We start from the raw sequence: 19936 nt of genomic DNA, 5'->3' as shown, positions 1-19936 counted from the left end.
AACTTATAACCGTAAACAAATATTTCACAAACTGAATAAAGAGTTAGCAAATCAAACTCCTGACGTTTCACTCAGATACAGATGGCAGTGAAATTGCATATTGAGCAGTTTTCACAAGTATAACACAGATAATAATAGAATATTATACAGTATTAAAGTCATTGTTGGATTTTTTAACCCATAAAACCAAGAAGAATGTAAATGCCGTGATAAGAAAGAAGCACGGGTTAGAAAAAACAGTCTACCTAAAGTACAGCAAAGGATAGTCCACCATGCGGCGTCCACAACAGATGACGAAGAACTGATATGGTTTACTACCCAACTGGAAGCTGCTCAGACAAAGATTACGAGTTTGAAACCAGGTATTGGTTCAAGAATGTTACAGAAATACTTTCATTGCAAAGAGGATCTCTATACAAGTTGAAAACAAAGATGTAAGAGCACAGTAGAATACATTATGCCTGCAAGATGACTTTTTATATCGGAGATAAAAAGACTCCAGTTGGCAGAAACAATGACTACAGTTGGTACTTCTCCAGTCTCTGTGTTGTAGCTGAAAATGTCCATGAAAGAAACATCTTGGGCAGCTACAACATTATTGTATCGGGATGCCACTGGAGCATTGTTAATGATATGATGGGGTGAGCTTCACTATGGCTGTGCTAAGCTATTTCACTAGATCTCTAGAAGCACATGCTATTCCTAACCAGAAAGCAGATACTCTTGTGAAGAAACTCGTATGTGAATTTGCCCTAATATTTGATTGCCTATAGAATTTAAATCATATCAGGGACACAAATGTGAATCACTTTTTGTGGAAGTGTGTGAGATCCTTAGAATTAAAAAGATCAGGGCAAAGGCCCTTGAACCGTTTTTAATGGCATGACAGAGACATACATACAAATGCACATTTTAAAATGAATTAGTATATAGATGGACATCAGATAATGGAATCTGGATATACATTTACTGATGAGTTCTTGTAGAGCAGTAAATGAAGCTATCAGCAATACTCCACTACCGTTGATGATTGAGAGAAAACTTAAAGTGCTATTGGACCTTCTGTACTCTTATTCAGAGAACAATCATTTAGAGGAGTCTTATACAAAATAAGTAGAAGATTAAGGAAAATCATCGATCGTATGAAGAATACTCGAGATAGATTTAAATCAACTTGTGATAAAAAAAGAAAGTCAGTATGATATTAATTTTAATAAGGCTGAAAAGGAATAATTAATTAAGATCCGAATCGATGTTTAAAGGAAGTTTAATTCTTTTACCACATGTTGATAATGTGAAAATTCATGTCAGGCAAGAAGAAAATATCTGTTTGAAGTTAAGCACCAAGCTACACAATGGGCTATTGTACCCCACTAGTACAACGGTAAGTCTACGGATTCACAACGCTAAAATCAGCGGTTCGATTCCCCTCGGTGGGCTCAGCAAATAGCCCGATGTGGCTTTGCTATAAGAAAACACACACACAATTGGCTATCTGTGCGTTGTCCACCATGGAGGCAAGAACAAATAAGTTAATGTTGTCAAGAGTAAATATAAAGTTCCATTAACGAAGGAATATTACTTGATTCGACGTTTGGTTATCATGCACATAGTACAGGCCCGGTATGGCCAGGTGGTTAAGGCACTCGACTAGTAATCTGAGGGTCGTGGGTTCAAATCCCCATCACACTAAATATTTTTGCCCTTTCAGCCGTGGGGACGTTATAAAGTTACGGTCAATCCCACTATTCGTTAGTAAAAGAGTAGCTCAAGAGCTGGAGGTGGGTGGTGGTAAGACTCTAGTCTTACACTGCTAAATTAGAGACAGCTAGTGTAGATAGCCTCCGTGTAGCTTTGCGCGAAATTCAAACCACACATTACAAGCAACTTTAGGTTCTACTACATCAAAGTTATGGTTAAATTAACTGGAGTTTAGGAAATTCAACAAGAGAAAATGGGACGAGTTAATAGAAATACACAATTAGTGCATCTGGGCAGCATTTTCAACACCTTTTATTACTGAGGGGAAACTTTAGTTGTTAAATACATTATGGATAATAGTACGGGCAATGACGTAAGTATGCCCCACAATTGTTGTGGGAGCGAGCTAAAATGGGGCCTGAATAATTCAGAACCATAACTTCAAGTATAAGGAAATAAATTTAGGGGGCTCAATTATTTTTATTCGGGGAGGGGGCATCTTTTATAGTTACTCAACTGATTATATGGTGTGTATTTGAAGTTTTAGACCTTTCTAAAACCTTGCTGCATTTTTGTCAAAAATTATTTTGTCAGTTTGGTTTGAAGTAATTTCCACTGGGTAATAAAGGCAGATTGAATTTATTATTCTTGAGAAATAAATCGGTTGCTCTCTTTATGTCATTTCCATAGTATTTTGTGTAAACCATCTTGATAGACTGTTCCAGTTCTAAAAGAGCGAGTGCGTACCAGTGGCTTACATGCCAGAGCGTTGTTCGTGCCCAGCTACCGCTAAAAACAAATTAAAATAATCGCGATTCGCACTTTGGAATTGTGGATTCGTTGATATAAAGTATTTCATGAGTTGTCTGTGAGTTGTGTTGACAAGCTGCCTTTCATTTAGTCTGTTATTTCAAGATTAGAGGCTGCTATCGCAGTTAGTACCTTTGTGATAAAATTAAAAAATAAAACTGAGCAGCGTGAAACGCGAGTTAAGCCGGAGTACATGATTTATGGATAACCGTGTTAGCGAATTAGGCTTGTGAAGATTGTTGAGTTTAGTGCTCTAAATTTTCGGTATGTTTGTTTGACATAATACGAGAAGTACGATATTTACGAGAATATTAGCAAACAAGTGGAATTATTAAATTAGGTCTATTACTCTGTCCTTCCGTGAACACCATCTTAGTTATGTAAAACTGTGGAACTTGTAGTTCTTATAGTCGAAGAAATAAGATACTTTTGTTACCATTACTTCGACTGGACATTCTTCTTTTCATCAAAAAAATCCAAAAGAACCAACCCAATAATATAATCGTTACAACACGATTTTAAATCCTTAAATAATGTAGTAGTTCGACCTTTCCGACATTTTCACCTTAAATCACCTTGAACGTCGCAGAAAGTCAAATATATAAAGCATGATGCTTAAATTCAGTGAAGACTTTCATTCCCCTTCCAAGTATGATTACAAAGTATTAATTTGGTTGAGAATGATATTTCCCTGTTCTGTTGAAAGAAAAAGGTGTAACATGTATACGACACGGGTTCAGTTAACGGTTCTTACGAAACATGCGTTTAGGATATTTCTCTTCATTTCAAAAAAACAGACTTGTGATTAATAAAATCTGAATTTTTGTAGGAAACCTAATTTTAAGGAATGACAAATTAGTATTTTTATTGTTATTTTAGGTCATATCGTCACATGTAATAATTGGCAATAAATATGAAATAAGTTTATACCACAATTTAGCAACATTATGGAGGGCCTTTTTGTGAACACAAATTAACATAGAAAGTTTTGTTTTTTATATAGAGCTAGGGTTAAGATTGACAGTGGATTAATGAAATGTGAAAAACAGAGGCTTAAACTATAATTGCTTGCTGCTGTGAAAAATATAAATGCCTGTTTACTTATGTGCAACTCAAATCTGTCGCACTAGCCAAAAATTTGTGGATTGTAGAATGTAAACAGGGAGAAAAGTGGAAGAAACTTGAACGACGTACCTTTATATCTGTTTCACTTTAACTGATTTTTCTTGGTTAATCAACTTGTTTGTTTAAAAACACAAAATCGTAGTATAGGCTTTCTCTGCTTTACCTATTACGGATATCGAAACCCAATTATTAGTTTTATAAGCCCTGAGCCATGGAGGCGCCTTCTTGGTTAGTGGCTCATTCTTTGTTTCTTTATATTTTGCCAATTGTATTTCAGCGTTACTACAGAAAGTGTTAATGGTTTGATACTGCACGCAAAGATAAGGCACGAATAGTCCTTTATGTCAGTCATTTCGTACAGTAGCTTGACGTTAGAGCACGCTGACCTGTGTAGATTATGTGTTGTATAAATGCATGGCTGAAGTTCAAGGTAATGTTTGCGTGTATAGTGTTGTATGTGTGTGCTTGTGTGTAGAGATATTACGTGGGCCCGGCATGGCCAAGCGTGTAAGGCGTGCGACTCGTAATCTGAGGGTCGCGGGTTCGCATCCCCGTCGCGCCAAACATGCTCGCCCTTTCAGCCGTGGGGGCGTTATAATGTGACGGTCAATCCCACTATTCGTTGGTAAAAGAGTAGCCCAAGAGTTGGCGGTGGGTGGTGATGACTAGCTGCTTTCCCTCTAGTCTTACACTGCTGAGTTAGTGAGTTAGAGATTTAATAAAAGTAAAAAAAAACAGGTGAAGTAGATACTCAGCTAAAGTAAAGAAAAAACCTATTAAAGTAAAGTAAAATCTAGCTCAATTTAAGAAAAAAAGAACAGTTGTGTTTTACTCGTTCAATAAAAGTGAAAAGAAAAATTTTGTTGTACGAAGTAGATACTCAGCTAAAAGGAAATAAATACATAATGATAGTGAAGTGGAAAGTTAGCTAAAGTAAAACAAACAACAACAGACCGTAAACACAGCCAAAAGCAAAAAAAAAAAAACACAACAATTTCAAAAAAAGAGTAGTTTGAAAGTAAAATTTTCTTGTTCATTTCTGGCTTCAGCTTGTGAATTGAGCAAGCTGTCTTTTATACACCATTTGCCCTTATTAATTTCTTAAAACAATGATAAAGGACTACCACATCACACTCAACTAGGGTGTGTTCTACTTAACATCGTCAAGTGTTATACATAAATTTACTTGTACTTGATTCGCTGTCAGCATAGCAGCATAGTTATATTGGGTCCCCGTAAAAGAATGTTTTTTACCTCGCGTAAATAAATATGTAATATTAAAGTCTGCGAATAGATCAAGTGTATTAGATTACTAGAACACACCCTCGTTGAATGTGACGTCGTCGTTCACTCAAATTATTTTAACATATTAACAATGGCAAAAGATGATCTGAACCTAAATATTACAGAGTTTGTTCATACTAGATACCAAAGATTAATAAGTAATTTCTTATTTCATTTTACACTTGGTTATACAGGCATATTGTAATGAATTATAGTGAAGTATAGAATCGAGGAAAACTAAGAAAAACGGATGCATTGAAGTAGACAGTCGCAGTGAAATAAAAATTCCGTTGAAATAAAGAAAAACACAATTGCAGGGAATAGAAATTTGAGTAAAGTAATACAAAATAAACACAGCGGTAGTGAAGCTGGGATTCGACTAAAGTATGTGTGTTTGTGTGTGTGTTTTCTTATAGTAAAACCACATTGGGCTATCTGCTGAGTCCACCGATTAAAGTAAATAAAAAGTAAACACAGCTGTAGTGAAGTTTAAATTCGACTAAAGTAAATGGAAATAAACACAGTTGAAGTGATGTTAATATTTGATTAAAGTAATAAAAATAAAAACAGTTGTAGTGAAGAAGTTATTCAAGTAAAATATATTGGAATTTATAGGAAAAATAATTGTTTAGTTTGTAATTATTTTCATAGTGCTGATAGTGTTGTTTATTTACATCTATATTTCATCAGTACTTAAAATGAAAACAAGATTTCTTTTACTGATTCTACCTTATCATCAACCTTACATATAATGTTCTATTAATGCCTCATGTGAATATAAATATAATAATGATCACTACTAGGTAGACTATGGTGTCAGAAACGTTTGTGATAATGAACCTGGATACATAAATTTCTAATTTCGGAATTTTTTCAAGTCATATCTCCAAAAGGGGGCCAAATGCCATTTTAACTACTTACACCACTATACAGTGTTGTTTGTTAGTCAGTCAGTAGACATTAAAATGACGTTGCAGTTTATGCTGTTGTGACAACAGTTAAACGTGCACGTGCCATGAATCACGAGAAGAATTATTCACTCTGTATCCTACAACAAAGTATGATATATGAACTTTAATAAATAATAGTATTTGTTACTCTTAATTTTGCTTTTATTTACACTTGAAATATAATACCTTTGGAGACCCTGCGAACTTACAATTAGTTTCATTTATTTATTTTCTCAAACCATAAACCCTTTGAACAAATGATGTTCTTATAAAGTTTAATACATACAAAAACATGTGGATGATGCCATGGATTTAGAAAGAAGCTGTATTTAGTATCTGAACGTTTTAGTATTATCACCAGTAACATTTTTGTTATAAATTTGTTTGTTTTGAATTTCGCGCAAAGCTGTTCGAGGGCTATCTGCGCTTGCCGTCTCTAATTTAGCAATATAAGACTAGAGGGAAGGTTTTGTCTTTGATTTGAACAATGGCGATTTTACGGTCGGTTTCTTCAATTTTTTAACCGAGAGCTACTTTCGTAATAATAAATTAATAAAACTGGTATTTGAAAAGGGGTATAACCAAGAATTTGTTAGAATCTTCAGTTAACTTTATTGGTTTCCTAGAGCTAGGAATCACTGTTGAATATTTAAGTAATACAAAACAGTTCACATTCAGGTTTGTTTGTTTGTTTTTGAATTTCACACAAAGCTACACGAGGGCTATCTGCGCTAGCCGTCTTTAATTTAGCAGTGTAAGACTGGAGCTAGTCATCACCACCCACCGCCAACTCTTAGGCTACTCTTTTAATAACGAGTAGTGGGATTGATCAACATATTATAGCACCGAGCATGTTATAAGTGCGAGCATGTTTCGTGTGACGAGGATTTGAACCCGCGACTCTCGGATTACGAGTCGAGTGCCATAACCTCTTGGCCATGCCGAGTTCTTAGGTTCTGGAACTCGTGTCCTCCATAGGAAAGACGACCCTCTTGTCTGAACTTCAAAATGTTTCTTACAGCAGGAAATCACAGAAGTCACTACTTACCTTAAAAAATATGGGCTTATTGTGAGGAAAACTAGGAAAAGATGCATGTAAAAATTATATAACTTTTATTGTTTCACTTTCTTTGCGTTTTATCATTTAAATAATTGTTAAAATCAGTATTATAAGTGTTCAGGTTACCAATCGATAAGTTATCAAGGTTAGGATGAGGTCACCATATTAATCTTACCATTGTTACGTTCAGGCTACCATACAAAAAAATCTATCACTGTTCCGTTAAGGCTATCAAAAAGGTTTTGGTGTGTATTCAGAGCACCATACTAACACTCTTCCTCTGTTATGATTATGAAACCATATAAACCGGCATTTTTATACTCCATTCAGATCTCCTTGTTAGTAATTTGTAATTAAAACATTCTGATTACTCTACCAACTGTTGCCACTAAACCTCCTCCTGCACTTTAGGAACAGGCATGTTTTATAAGTTGTTGATCTTCGCACGTAGCTAGCCGTCCCTAATTTTGAAGCGATAGACTAGAGGTAAGGCACCGTCGCCAGTTCTTGGTTTACTCTTAAGATCATACACATAATTTTACTCACTTCTAGACAATGTCGTAAGACCAGAGTAGAATATTTTGTATGTACATCACTGACGTAGTTGCTTTAGGTTAAACAAGACTGACAGAAGGATTTCACCTGGAGGAGGTAAATACAGACTATATCCTCTACTGAAATGGTAAACCCAAAGACCAACCTCAACAATCTTGTGTTGAATTTTTTATACGATACAGACTTGCATATAAACAAGCTCGACTCACCCTGCAATATCAAGTGGCATGACAGAATTTCCAGTATTACAACTTAAGACGTGTTGCATCCCAGGCATTGAGGGAATATTTAATATATCCTAGATCTATTGGGTTATATATATAGTTCACACGGAGGATAGCCGCAAACCAAAAACAGTAGTATGCAGTTAGTTAAGCACGGAGCTTCATACCACAGGATAGTCCATGGACAGGTATAAAGACACCTCGGAGGCCAACCTTCAGGCATGTGAGATGAACATCAAATTGTTGGAAAACATCGACTTGGACAGACCAACATGGAGAACTATTTTTCAATTTTGAAGATAACAGAGTAAATGACATGTGAATAAGTTCCAAAATCAGCACCTCAGTCCATTTCCCCAACAAATAACATTTTAATCGTATGTGCAAATTAAGAATTGGGCTTTCTTTTCACATGAGACAACGTCAATCAAGAAACTGATCTATTGATTCTTATTATCATTATACCACTTTGTTGACCTCTGCCAAATGCTCATTCGTCGACGTCATGAGAGGATTCATCCTTCCATATATTATCATATTATTACTGTAATCTTTCTTGTATCTTATTATCACTTTTGGATAATTCCATAGGCCTACGAAAGTTTTATTGTCTTGAAATTTCTGCATGTTCTACAGTAATTTCTGTATGCTAAATCCAAAAATGATATCCATTTTTCTCCATTGCTTACAGATTTTTCACAAAATGCCATATTTACTTTTACTTATGTTGGCAACCACTGGCTATAAATTTCTCTAAATCAATCGCGACGTGAAAGTCATCGATGGTTCTAGAACCCATGAGAAGCACACCGCTAGTATGTATGCAGGAAACAGGCCACATGACGTCTCATTTTTGGATAATAGTTGTCTTTACATGCATTCTAACTTTATTTTTTTTCTTTTCAATATTATTTATTCCTTGCTATGGCAACACGAGGTTGTGTAAATATCCAAACATTTGTATGTTGTTGGGCCATCAATCTGATTGTACTATATTTCCATGTTTTTTGTGTGAATGGGAGATTGTAGAGCATGAAATCAGCACTGGATAAAGAAGCAATGACCATGCAGAACCAGCATGATACCAGAATTAAAAAACATTGAACGTGAAAGTTTGGTTGACACAAAGAAAGTCCTATTACCTCCACTTCAACACTAAAACTTTGTTTTATGAAGCAGCTTGTAAAAGCCTTACACGAAGATGGACATTGCTATGTGGACATTTCCTAGCTCTTAAAGAACGGACTTTTGTTGGACCTTAGGTTAGGAACTTGACTTTGGATGAACGGTTTGAAAGAACAATGATAAAAGCTAAAAAAGAAGCATGGAATGCCTTTAAAAATGTTATTGACAAACTTTTAGGAAACAACAAGGACCCAAATTACGAAGATATTGTCAATAACATGCTTGATAAATTCAAAAAGTTGGGTTGAATTATAAGATTGAAAGCTCATTTCTTACTCTCGCATGTTGGCTATTTCCATAAATATCTTGATGCCGTCAGCGAAGAACAAGGGGAAATATTTTTATCAAGACACCGGGGAATGGATAGGGGGTATCAGGAAAGATGGAACATGAACATGATGGCTGATTACTACTCGTCATTGAAACGAGATGCTCCAGACACAGTACATGAAAGAAAGACCACAACACGTAGTTTAGTTTTGAGACTAAGAGACGTATAATTCACAAAAAAAAACAAAACAGGAAGAATAAGGAAACATATTTGTTTGATATCATTATTCTTTTTCTCTGTTTGTATTTTTGTTAAAAAGCATAATAATAAATGTATTCATTGTGGTAAATGAAATAATAATTTGATTTAAGTAAAGGTTTTTTATTTCCGATTTCTAAATAATTCTTACGTGGTAAAAAAATATTATTTTCGAAATCTGTGTAGCTGAATTATGGAAAATCCATTATTAAATCCAAAACAACTTTTATGAAGTTTAAATTGGTAGGTTTGTGGTTAGAGCGCTGGACTCGCAATATGATGGTTGCGACTTCGAATCCCTATCCCATTAAACATGTTTACTCTTCAGTCGTGAAGGCGTGATATTGTGACGGTCACTCACATTACTCGTTGGAATAAAACACAAGGATATGTATAATTTGATACAAGAAGTAATTTCTATGGCCTTTTCTATGAATGTAGTCGTTATAGTGGTTTCATATCTCCACAAAATTAACCTCCCTTACTATTCTAGTTATGGCTATCCACTTTTCCTATAATTCTTACTATAGCAGATGTGCTTTATTTTGGCCCTGCAGTATTTCTGTTAGCACTAATAGAAGTTATTTTTTTTCTGAACTATTTCACAGTTTGCTTCTTCTGCAACTAGTATTCCGTCATGATAACATTCACATTCTGCTGCAATGGTAGCATTTCAAACATTTTGCTTCCTTCAATTTTCAACTTTCAATATGGCGCTTATCACATCTATCCTCCAAGATGTATGTATTCTTAAGAGAAAACCTTCTGCTTTTCCTTGTAGTTTCTTATTACTAGTTTCGCGACACTCTTTATATATATAGTGTTACAGAAATATTTTTGATGTGGGTAAAATTTGGTAAAAAAATTTCAATTTACTTCTATCTTCTCTTGTATATTCCATAATTTTAGCAAGAGAGTTGAGGGTATGTGTTATCTGCGTCGCCTTACTGACTCAGACTGTCATTGTCATTGTCAGTGTATTATTATTACTTTTTACCTTCATAAACATTATTTTTTCTGTAATATCTTTTACCATACTGCTGTCTGACTCTGTTAAGTAGTAAAATGTTGTGGTAATTTATCTGAGATGTGAAGTTATTCGTGAGCATTCATTGACCATTATACTTTGTTCGGGAGATTATACAGATTTTAGAATATACTGGTGTCACACATTTCAAAAACTTAGAACTGGTGATAATGCATGAATTAAAAAACTAGTTTGTATGTTTTATGACTAAATTATTTAATGTTAGTTTCATTAACAGCATTAGTTAAATTGTTCGAAATATGATATTTTTATCATTTAAAATGTTTATTAATTTTTCTATCGTAAGGATTATTTATTAATATTAGCTTAGTGTATGCGTTTATTACTACTGAAATCATTTAAGCCAGCTAAACCCTGTCATGTATAGTTGGGATTAAGACCGACAGTATCGCTAACACTGATGATATCCAATTGATAATAAATGCCCTTCAATTATAATAAGAATAGTAAGGTAATACGGTAGCTTTAATCGTTACTAGGTTAATTTTTTTATGATTTAGGTAGGAGGCTTGATTTGTAACGTTCATTGTTACTTTCAGATCACTATATTGATCAAATATTGGTGTTACATTCAGGTTTTCATGAAAGACATTTATCACTAGCCACCAATGGTACAGTGGTATGTATGGGGACTCACACCGCTAAAAACCTGCCTTCGATACCCATGGTGGGTAGAGCAGAGATAGCCCATCGTGAACTTTGTGCTTAATTACAAATCTTATGACTATGACATTTTGTTCATCATATGAACGTGCTAAGATATAACTTTCAGGTTTAAGAAAAGTACATTTTACTGTTGTTACTTGTAGCTCATTGTATCAACGAACTTTTGTAGTAACATTCAGATTTCTAGATAAACAATTTATGATTGCTATATTCAGGTCAACATAGCAATAAGCTATTGATGTAACGTTCAGGTTTCTATATAAACAGTTTACCATTGTTGCTTTTAGGTCATCATATTAACATACTATTTTGTAAGATTCAGGTTAACTTTTTACCAGTATTACGTCTAGTTCCTCAAATTGTTGTAAGCTGCATTTCCAGTGATATAATTTAGTTGTTTGTCAGAGGGAGCTGCTAATTAGAATGACGTAATACGTAGACTTTTTGTGAATGATAATAACAAATAATATCTAATATATAGAAATAAGAGTACACTATTAATACAAATAACGGTTAATCAGAATTTATTTGAGTGTTCCATGAGTGTTTCGGTTTTCCAGTTTACTGTTAGAGAGTGAGAGTTATGGCATCTATTCAGGAAATAATGCAAGTCAATTTTGTATTTGGCAGTCATAACTAATATTAACATCGCAGTCTCTGTTGAAAATGAGTTCGTTGTTTGGGAACTTAGGCATACAACCTGTTTAATAGAGCGTGACCAGAAGCAAACGTTAGAGGAGAAATAAGATAACTTTCTGTCTATGCGTGGATTGGAATTTGCATTATTTTTCCAAATAATTCGACAGAACACGATACCACAAAATCACGAAGCTAGTGATGTAACATAGGCTTCTGTATAAAAAAATACCATTGCTACATACAGGTCATCATGTCTTCTAGTAGCACAACGGTATTTTAGCGTTGTAAGATCGTTCACAAGATGGAAAAAAAGAGAGGCCTCGTTCACCAGATTGTCTTGTTTCTGACAAATCTAAAAGGACTAAAACTGTGAAAGGGCTCTGTCTACAATCATTACGCTCAGTCATTTGAAATAGTTGGCATCTCTGCTTTTCTTTCTGTAGTTGTTTTCCTAACATTGTAGACTGGATGTCAACATTGGTTTTATGCTATTTATGTTTTTAATTGTTGTTTTGTTTTACCTTTATTTCCTTTTATGAATTTTACTACCGTTACTCTACTTTTACCTTTTTTACCGGTTACTTGGTGAGTTATTATTACAATTTTGCTACATGTCTTTTAAAACTTTTATTACTTTACCTTTTGATACAACACTAGAAATCTGGTTTCAATACTCGTGTGGGCATAGCACAAATAGCCCATTGTGTAGCTTTGTGCTTGGTTTCAAACATACAAAACACCAGCAAGCTATTGGTGCAACGTTTTGAAACGGTATTACTTTATAATATCACCACGTTGGGACTAGGCCTGACGCGAGGGGGGTCGGGGGGCTACAGTTCCGGGGTCCGGGGAAATATGGGATAAATAATAATGTTTGAATAATGTATTCTCTTTTTCATAATATACTTAAGGGAAAATCTCGGTACTGCGGGAAGTGGCTTTGCTTTAAAAAATATCTTTTTATCCAAAAAATGTAAATTTTCAACACATTTGACTTCTACCCATCAGAAAAATTCTTCACATATCCATGAATGTACCAAGAAATTATGAAGACTTCACTAGGGGGCCCGGTGACGTAATTGTCCTGGGGTCCCAACCTGCTTCTCGACGCCCCTGGTTGGGACAATTACAAGTGTGAAAGAATATAAGATGACTTTTTGAAGTAATGATAACTTTTTAAATATGTCTTTATTTTTTTTTCTTAATATATTTTATGAAGAGTTCGTCAAGTAACGTCTTTGTTCCTGGTAATATGAAATGTAAAACAAAGCTATGTGTTGCGAAACATTTTAGCAATGTTTTTAATCGGCAGTGAACAAGGTCTGTGGTTGCAGGTTCTCCCGGGTCTGTATGTGGGGAACCTCCGAGACTCCAAGGACCAGGAGCAACTGACAACCAATAATATTACTCACATAATTTCCATCCATGACAATGCAAAGATTATTCATGAGGTAAGTAACGCTAAAATATTTTACACAAACTTCACTCTACTTATCAGTTAACATTTTTCTGTAGGTTATAGTGTTGAGAAAATTATTACGTTACCTTTTTTTTTTTACTTTTCTTTGTTCCTGTAATTTTTATGAGATTTTGCATTGTGGAAGTGCCAGAACTAGTGTAAAATAGATTGACTCGTATTTCAGTCATTCAAACACGTGTAAACATACTTATTAACAGGCCAACCGTGGCAAATGTATTACAGTAGATGACCAACAAATACTTGACAGATACCAAAACCTAAATTTAAAGATAACGTCACTAATGTAATTTACAATAAGTGCTACAGTTTCTAAAGACTTTTAAAACAGATAAATAGATCTTGAATTCTAGCAATGCAGGCTCCGTGTGTTGACGGTTAAAAATAACAATATAGAAGCAGTGAAGACATAATTTGTAAAATACTTTATAAGCGATAGATAGAAGACACCACATCATTCTCATACACAGCATATATTTCTACTAGTAGAATAAAAACAGCTTCTGCATATTCGTAAAATTGTACTCTTAATTGATAGAGGGAGCTCGTATTTCAAGTGGTGTTCAACTTTATTCAAAAACGCAGTTTGATATGTGAAGATTATTTTATGCGGAATCCACTTTACTTTTTAATTCTGTTAACAATCTCCAGTCTAGAAGTCCGTTTACAAAGAGACTAAACAAAGCGAATGACTTCTTCACTTGTGTTTTTTCCCACATGTGTTCAGAAGATTACTCTTAGATATAATACCTTTCACTGTACAGTGTCGCACTATAAGAAGGAATTTTACAAACCTTTCTGGACACACAGAAGTCTTGGGTAAAGTTAAGGCTGAAAAAATGAACGATTTGAAATAACTTTATTTAAACTAATAGTTTCCCATTCATTGTGATTGTTTCAGTTACTGAACATTTTGTTTATATTCAATCTTTCAGCGAGATTAACGCACACTTTTCTACTTCCCGTGTTTACTTGGGTGTTTGGGAGCTGATCTGGGTGTAGCACCATCACAAACTGTGCTGGTTTAGTCAAGCACAGGCCACTGGGTCCTCTACGGTCAAATCCCATAATATATGTTATAAACAAGACCAAAACTGAACTATGTGAAAATGAATTTGAAAGAACCAATAAAAAAAAGATTGCACGTTATTTGTTAAAAATATACAAATGTAAAAAAACAACAACAACACATTTTTTGATAAAGGTACAAGTATTAAAGCAGGACTAATAGATAAACCAGTCATGACCAACACTCAACGTCCAAAACATTGTGATGACTGATGTCATGTTTTGTTTTCATCCCTGTTTACCTAGGTGCTGGAAAGCTATTGTTGATGTTAAGTTCTATAACTCATCATATGAAATTTCTTATTAAACTTAATTTTAAATGTTGTTGCTTCCTTATGTCTAATAAATATTGTAACCAAACACTGGATGTTTGTATTTATTATATTTAAACCATAAATTAACTGAACGAAAAATGTACTTCTTACAACCAGAAAGTTTTAAGTTATGAACCTGCAAAATATAAGGTTTAAAATATTGTATTTATTAATGAAAAATAATGTCAATTAATCAAAACCATACGTTAACTTCACCAAAGTAAGGACCCATTTGATGTGCTTTCTCTTTTTTACATGCTTATAAATAATCTCGGTTGTTCATATAGTTTTATTTAATGATACTAAAGGGTGTTCGGAAAGTCACTGTGCACTTATATATTTATTAACAGACATGTTTCAATATAGAATTCAGGAGGTAAATATGAATGACAATTATAAACAATGTTGAAAGTGACCCCCGTTGGCATCAATACAGGCCTGGATCTTTCTTATTTTGTTTCTAAACACCGCTATCAGTTGCTGGCTTGAAATAGACTGAATAAAATATGATTACAAAACTGCACAGTGACTTTCTGAACACCCTGTATAATTAACCGCACGAAATGATGTGCTGTTTCAGTTTTTTTTTCTTGTTTTTTTTATCCTTAATTTTATATTAGCCGTATCGAAAGGTCCATAATTTTCCATAGTGTGTTGTTAAACCGTAAGTAAATATGCTATATGAAATATTTTAATGTCGGTTTGTTTTTGTGCTGAAATTATAAACAATTCCCAATGGATCAATCTGAATTTTCAAACCATTTTTATTGTATGTTCAGTGACGGAGAACTTTATTATTGCGGACCGTATCGTAACCAAATGTACTTGTAAAGCATACAACTACCACCACTTTATTATATTTCTTTGTTATAAAAAACAATTTTTGTGGTTTAATGCGTATAGGTATGGAACGTTTTATAAATATAACGTCATGTGTCTAATAACTTCCCGAGTAAATTATAAATACGGGTTCAGCAAAGTATCGATAATATAGTTTAGAAGATATTTTAGAAGATAGATGGTTACTTCTAGACAGTGGAGTAAATCATTCAATGCGTTTTTATTTTGGTCGTGAAGTTATACAAGTGGATTTATTACTTTAATTAACGTAGCGCAGTTAGCATCATTTAAAAACGTGGTTTACAGCTTGCCGCAGTTTAAGTTTGTAGAAACTTTAAAGGAAGAAAAGACTAGTTTAAAATCGTTTACGTGGGCTGAATTTTTAATTACTTTCACCAGATAATTTAAAATAACAGTTTAGTTATAAAAAACAACTTTACAACAATGCACTGGATTCCAAAGAAAAACAAAAGCTAAACCTCACTGTGAATACCTCGTTAGAAACTCATTGTGTTTGTTGCGGTAACGTGGTAACACTTTGTTGTTGTTGAACAGGTTCTTTTAAATTGTTTGGTAACAAAACAACGTAAACTAGGTCTACGGTTTCACAATGAAAATGTTTTATTTCTTAGTTTTCAAGTTTTGTAAGTTAGTTTGACTAATACTCACAGATAGGCCTAATTTCGGAATAAACACTGAAATAAAACATTCAGTTACTTACTAAGTTCTCTCGTACGTTTAGCACTTTCTCGTACTGATAGTGCTTCTTTACAAACTCGAACTCAAAATATACAAAAACTTAACTAACTGACTAAATGGTGGTCAGTAACAGACAAACATACTAACCGTTCTCAGTAACTCAGTAATCAGTCATCTATTGTAACAGACTTGCAAACAAAAATAACAAAAGAACTAACTAGCACTTATAAACTCAAAAATTAAACCTCTACTGCAGACTCAACCAACTTTTAGTAGTCTAGTGTAGTTGATGTTTTTATACTATTGAAATAATTTGAAGAAGTTACAGGTGTCAATAAATGCAAATGTACGTAAGAACCATCAGCAGCTCCTCCCCAGAAAAGATCCAGATTTAAGCTTAGGTATCAAATCTCTATAATAAAAAATATAACTAGTCATTTAGTTACTGTTTTAATTTATAGAAGTATGCGTATACTGTACAGAATTAATGAAATTATTATATGATTCCAACATTCGGAACCTGTATAGATATGATAGGGTTAAGATGCTGTTCGAGAATTCGAATATTGTACAGATAGTCAGAGTTACTGATTACTCCAGAATCAGTAAATTGTTCAAATAAAATTGTTAGGCTACTGTTATTGAATTCATATACCGAAGTTGGGTTACACTTCCAGCATTCAGAAACTGTACAAACACAGTTATTATCCAAGAATTCAAATACTGTACAGAGGCGGGTGAGTAGGATTACTAGTGTACAGTTCAAATACTGTACAGAGACGGTGGAGTTAGGTTACTAGTGTAGTGTTCAAATACTGTACACACACGGTGGAGTTAGGTTACCATACTGGAGTTGAATTACTATTAACATTTGTAATGTATTCTATTACTTCTGTTGTTCAGTAGGTTTTGTTTTTTATTTTCCTTTTCAGCCTGCACAGTAAAATAATTCACATTCCAGTCAAGGTAACGATAAGAAACCAGGTTCTTTCCTTTATGACGTTTCTACAGGCCACATTCACTTTGACATAAGTGCGTGCGCCACGTTTAAACATTACTTCCACATCTGAATTTAGGGCTAACTTCTAATACAATATTTCAGTATAAACTATGAGACTTACGTCTAATTTCACTAGCTTTTTTAGATAAATTCCTAATTCATCATGTTATGGTTTGTTCTGATTTTCGTGCAAAGCCACAAAAAGGCTGTCTCTGCTAGCCATCTTTAATTTGGCAGTGATAAACTAGAGAGAGAGTAGCTACTTAACAAAACCCGTTAGATAATGCTTTCATGGCTGAAAGGACGAACATGTTAGATTATGACAGGGATTCGAACCCGTTGCTCTCAGATTGCGAGTCGATCGTCCTAACAAGTACTTCTCTTTGACTTGCACTGAAGAAACTTAAGGCAAAGCTTCGCTGATTCTCATATAATGGATTCTTGTTTTTAGATGCCATTCAAAATTGCTAGATTAACCTCATACACTCTCTAGCTACCGTCTGAATTAGAATACTTAAAGCATAAATTACAACAGTGTGATTACTATTTAATCATATACATTTTATAACAATACAATTACTATTTATATACATAAATCTAACAACAGTATGATTACCATTTAAGTATATAAATCAAATTTCGCTGCATTTTTTGTTCTGTCTATTTCACCATTGTTTGGTTGTGTGATTTTAAAATTAGTTGCCTCTGTATTTAACTTAAAAATTTTAAGAAATCATTTTTTATTATCTGTTTTTATTATTGTTTTGTGGGAACTATTTCGAATGTTTCGTGATATTTCAAGAAATTAGTCAACTTACGTTTCATATTCATGAGTTATCACATCTACGTGTTACATAAATGTAATTATATCTAAGAGCTTAACTGTTCAAATATATAAACACACAGAGTAAAAGCTTTTGATGGTGAAAACAAAACAAAAATCCTGTAAGGTCGCTGTAGAAGAGGAAGGACTTCTAAAGCTATCTCTGTTTATAATCACATGTGTTCTCTTTAAAATTTTATGGGAATTAACCTTTTAGTTCCGGCAGCACCAAGTTATCGCGTTGATTTTACTTATTTATTGTAGGACAAAAAATATTTATGTATTCAAGCAGCCGATACGCCCTGTCAAAACATGATCCAGTTCTTTTCAAGATGCAACGATTTTATCCATAATGCCCGTGTGAAAGGAGGAAACGTTTTAATTCACTGGTAAGTATGTATACTTGGACTAGTTGTAAGAATTGTCTTAAACATATATTTAGATTTAAAGATCAGTAATAACCCGAAAAGTAAACTAATTGTATATTTTTGTGTGGCTTGTCTTATGTCTTAGTTTTTATACTTTTAGATGAATGTTTTACTCTCCTAAGTATGTAGTTCTACGGACTTTTGATCTACAGTCTTGGCTAGAATATCTGCTTATTTTGTAACAAATAAAATCATTATTATTAAAGTGAACAGAAATACACTTAGTGCTTCCAAACTGAGGAATTTGTGTTATATTAAACATAAAGGTGTAATTTAGTTTGGATAATGAGACAGGTTCTATTGACATCATAAACGATTTATTAGAATAACAAACAATTTTATTAAACACCCGTGGAAAGATGTGAAATTCAGCATTTTACTTATCACAACGAACCCTTACCAAACTACATGTATAATGACAAAGTACAACATCAAATTATTATAAATAGTGTATGTAACAGTATATCAGTTCGTATGAAAAACTCAGTACTTGGTTGGTACTCCTCGTACTCTAAGAACCTCCACAAGACGACGTGTCATGCTAACGGGCGAAGTCATTGATGTAATCCACTGTGGTTTCATCTCAATGTGTTACTAGAATGCCCAGAACTCAGTTTTAGGACCATGGTTAGCAATTTTCCACTTCATTTCTACTCAACTGTTTTCAGGGGAATTACAATACGGAGATTTCGCTGGCCATGGTAATCTTGTAATGTCCTCCTGCTCGAGATATTCATGTATAATACACGCACTATGGGCAGCGATATCGTTATTCTGGAAAGCAAAGTTATAACCAAACCTTGCCTCAGCTTATGACAGAAATATTGTTTCCATGTGATGTTTGTAAGAGACACCGTTGATGTTTCCCTGGAAGAACAGCTTCTCCATCATATACTGCACCACCTCTCCCTCATATGTTCTCCAGGCAAACTATAGACACTATCCAACCATAAGCTTTAAAAAGCCAGAAACTAAGTTGGCATACTGTGTTTCCTAAGTAAGATGGTGATGGTGGTGAATTCTGATTAATATCGGTTTGTAGATAGCTCTTCTCAAAAAATAACTTTATTTTGTCAGTCTCCTATTCACTGTTGCTCTGAATATCCTGTTGTAAGATGTTGGAATACTTCTTTTGACCTTGATGAGTTAACCATGTTTTAACATGGTAATCTAAGGCAGTAGTATTTTGTTGTTGTTTTTTTGCGTGTACAAGCAGACTTCCTTAGAACAATGTTTCTTGTAGTCCGATTATGTTTCATGATTTTGGATGCAGTACACCGGGGGTACCATACCGTTCTGGCATTGTCCATTTGCTTCATACTACAGTGGAGTGCCGTTAAGCCGCGGTATTTGGGGGGTCAACCTGCTTAATCGCGGCTTAAGTGGTCCGCGACTTAAACCTTTGTGACTGAAAAGCCGAAGTCGCCAACAGCTCCGCTGAGGAGCCTCATCCGGGCCATTGCGTGATCATTATATCGGATATCGAATTAAAAATAATACTTTACTTATTG

At 34.1% G+C, this 19936-nt stretch overlaps 1 protein-coding gene across 2 annotated transcripts in view; it reads left to right on the top strand.

The window, feature by feature from the left end:
- The window catches only part of LOC143230956 (dual specificity protein phosphatase 22-B-like), a 40936-nt gene that overhangs the window by 4527 nt on the left and 16473 nt on the right, over positions 1-19936 (top strand). For both annotated transcript variants that reach the window (XM_076465308.1, XM_076465309.1), the window contains exons 3-4: positions 13111-13227; positions 18262-18386. In XM_076465308.1, coding sequence (XP_076321423.1) covers positions 13111-13227; positions 18262-18386 — 242 coding nt within the window. The remainder of the gene's footprint in view (positions 1-13110; positions 13228-18261; positions 18387-19936) is intronic.

This window comes from Tachypleus tridentatus, chromosome 10 (genome assembly GCF_004210375.1).
Source record: "Tachypleus tridentatus isolate NWPU-2018 chromosome 10, ASM421037v1, whole genome shotgun sequence".
Classification (NCBI taxonomy): Eukaryota; Metazoa; Arthropoda; class Merostomata; order Xiphosura; family Limulidae; genus Tachypleus; species Tachypleus tridentatus.
The sequence above is the reverse complement of the archived record's forward strand: the minus strand, read 5'-3'. Positions and strand labels throughout refer to the sequence as shown.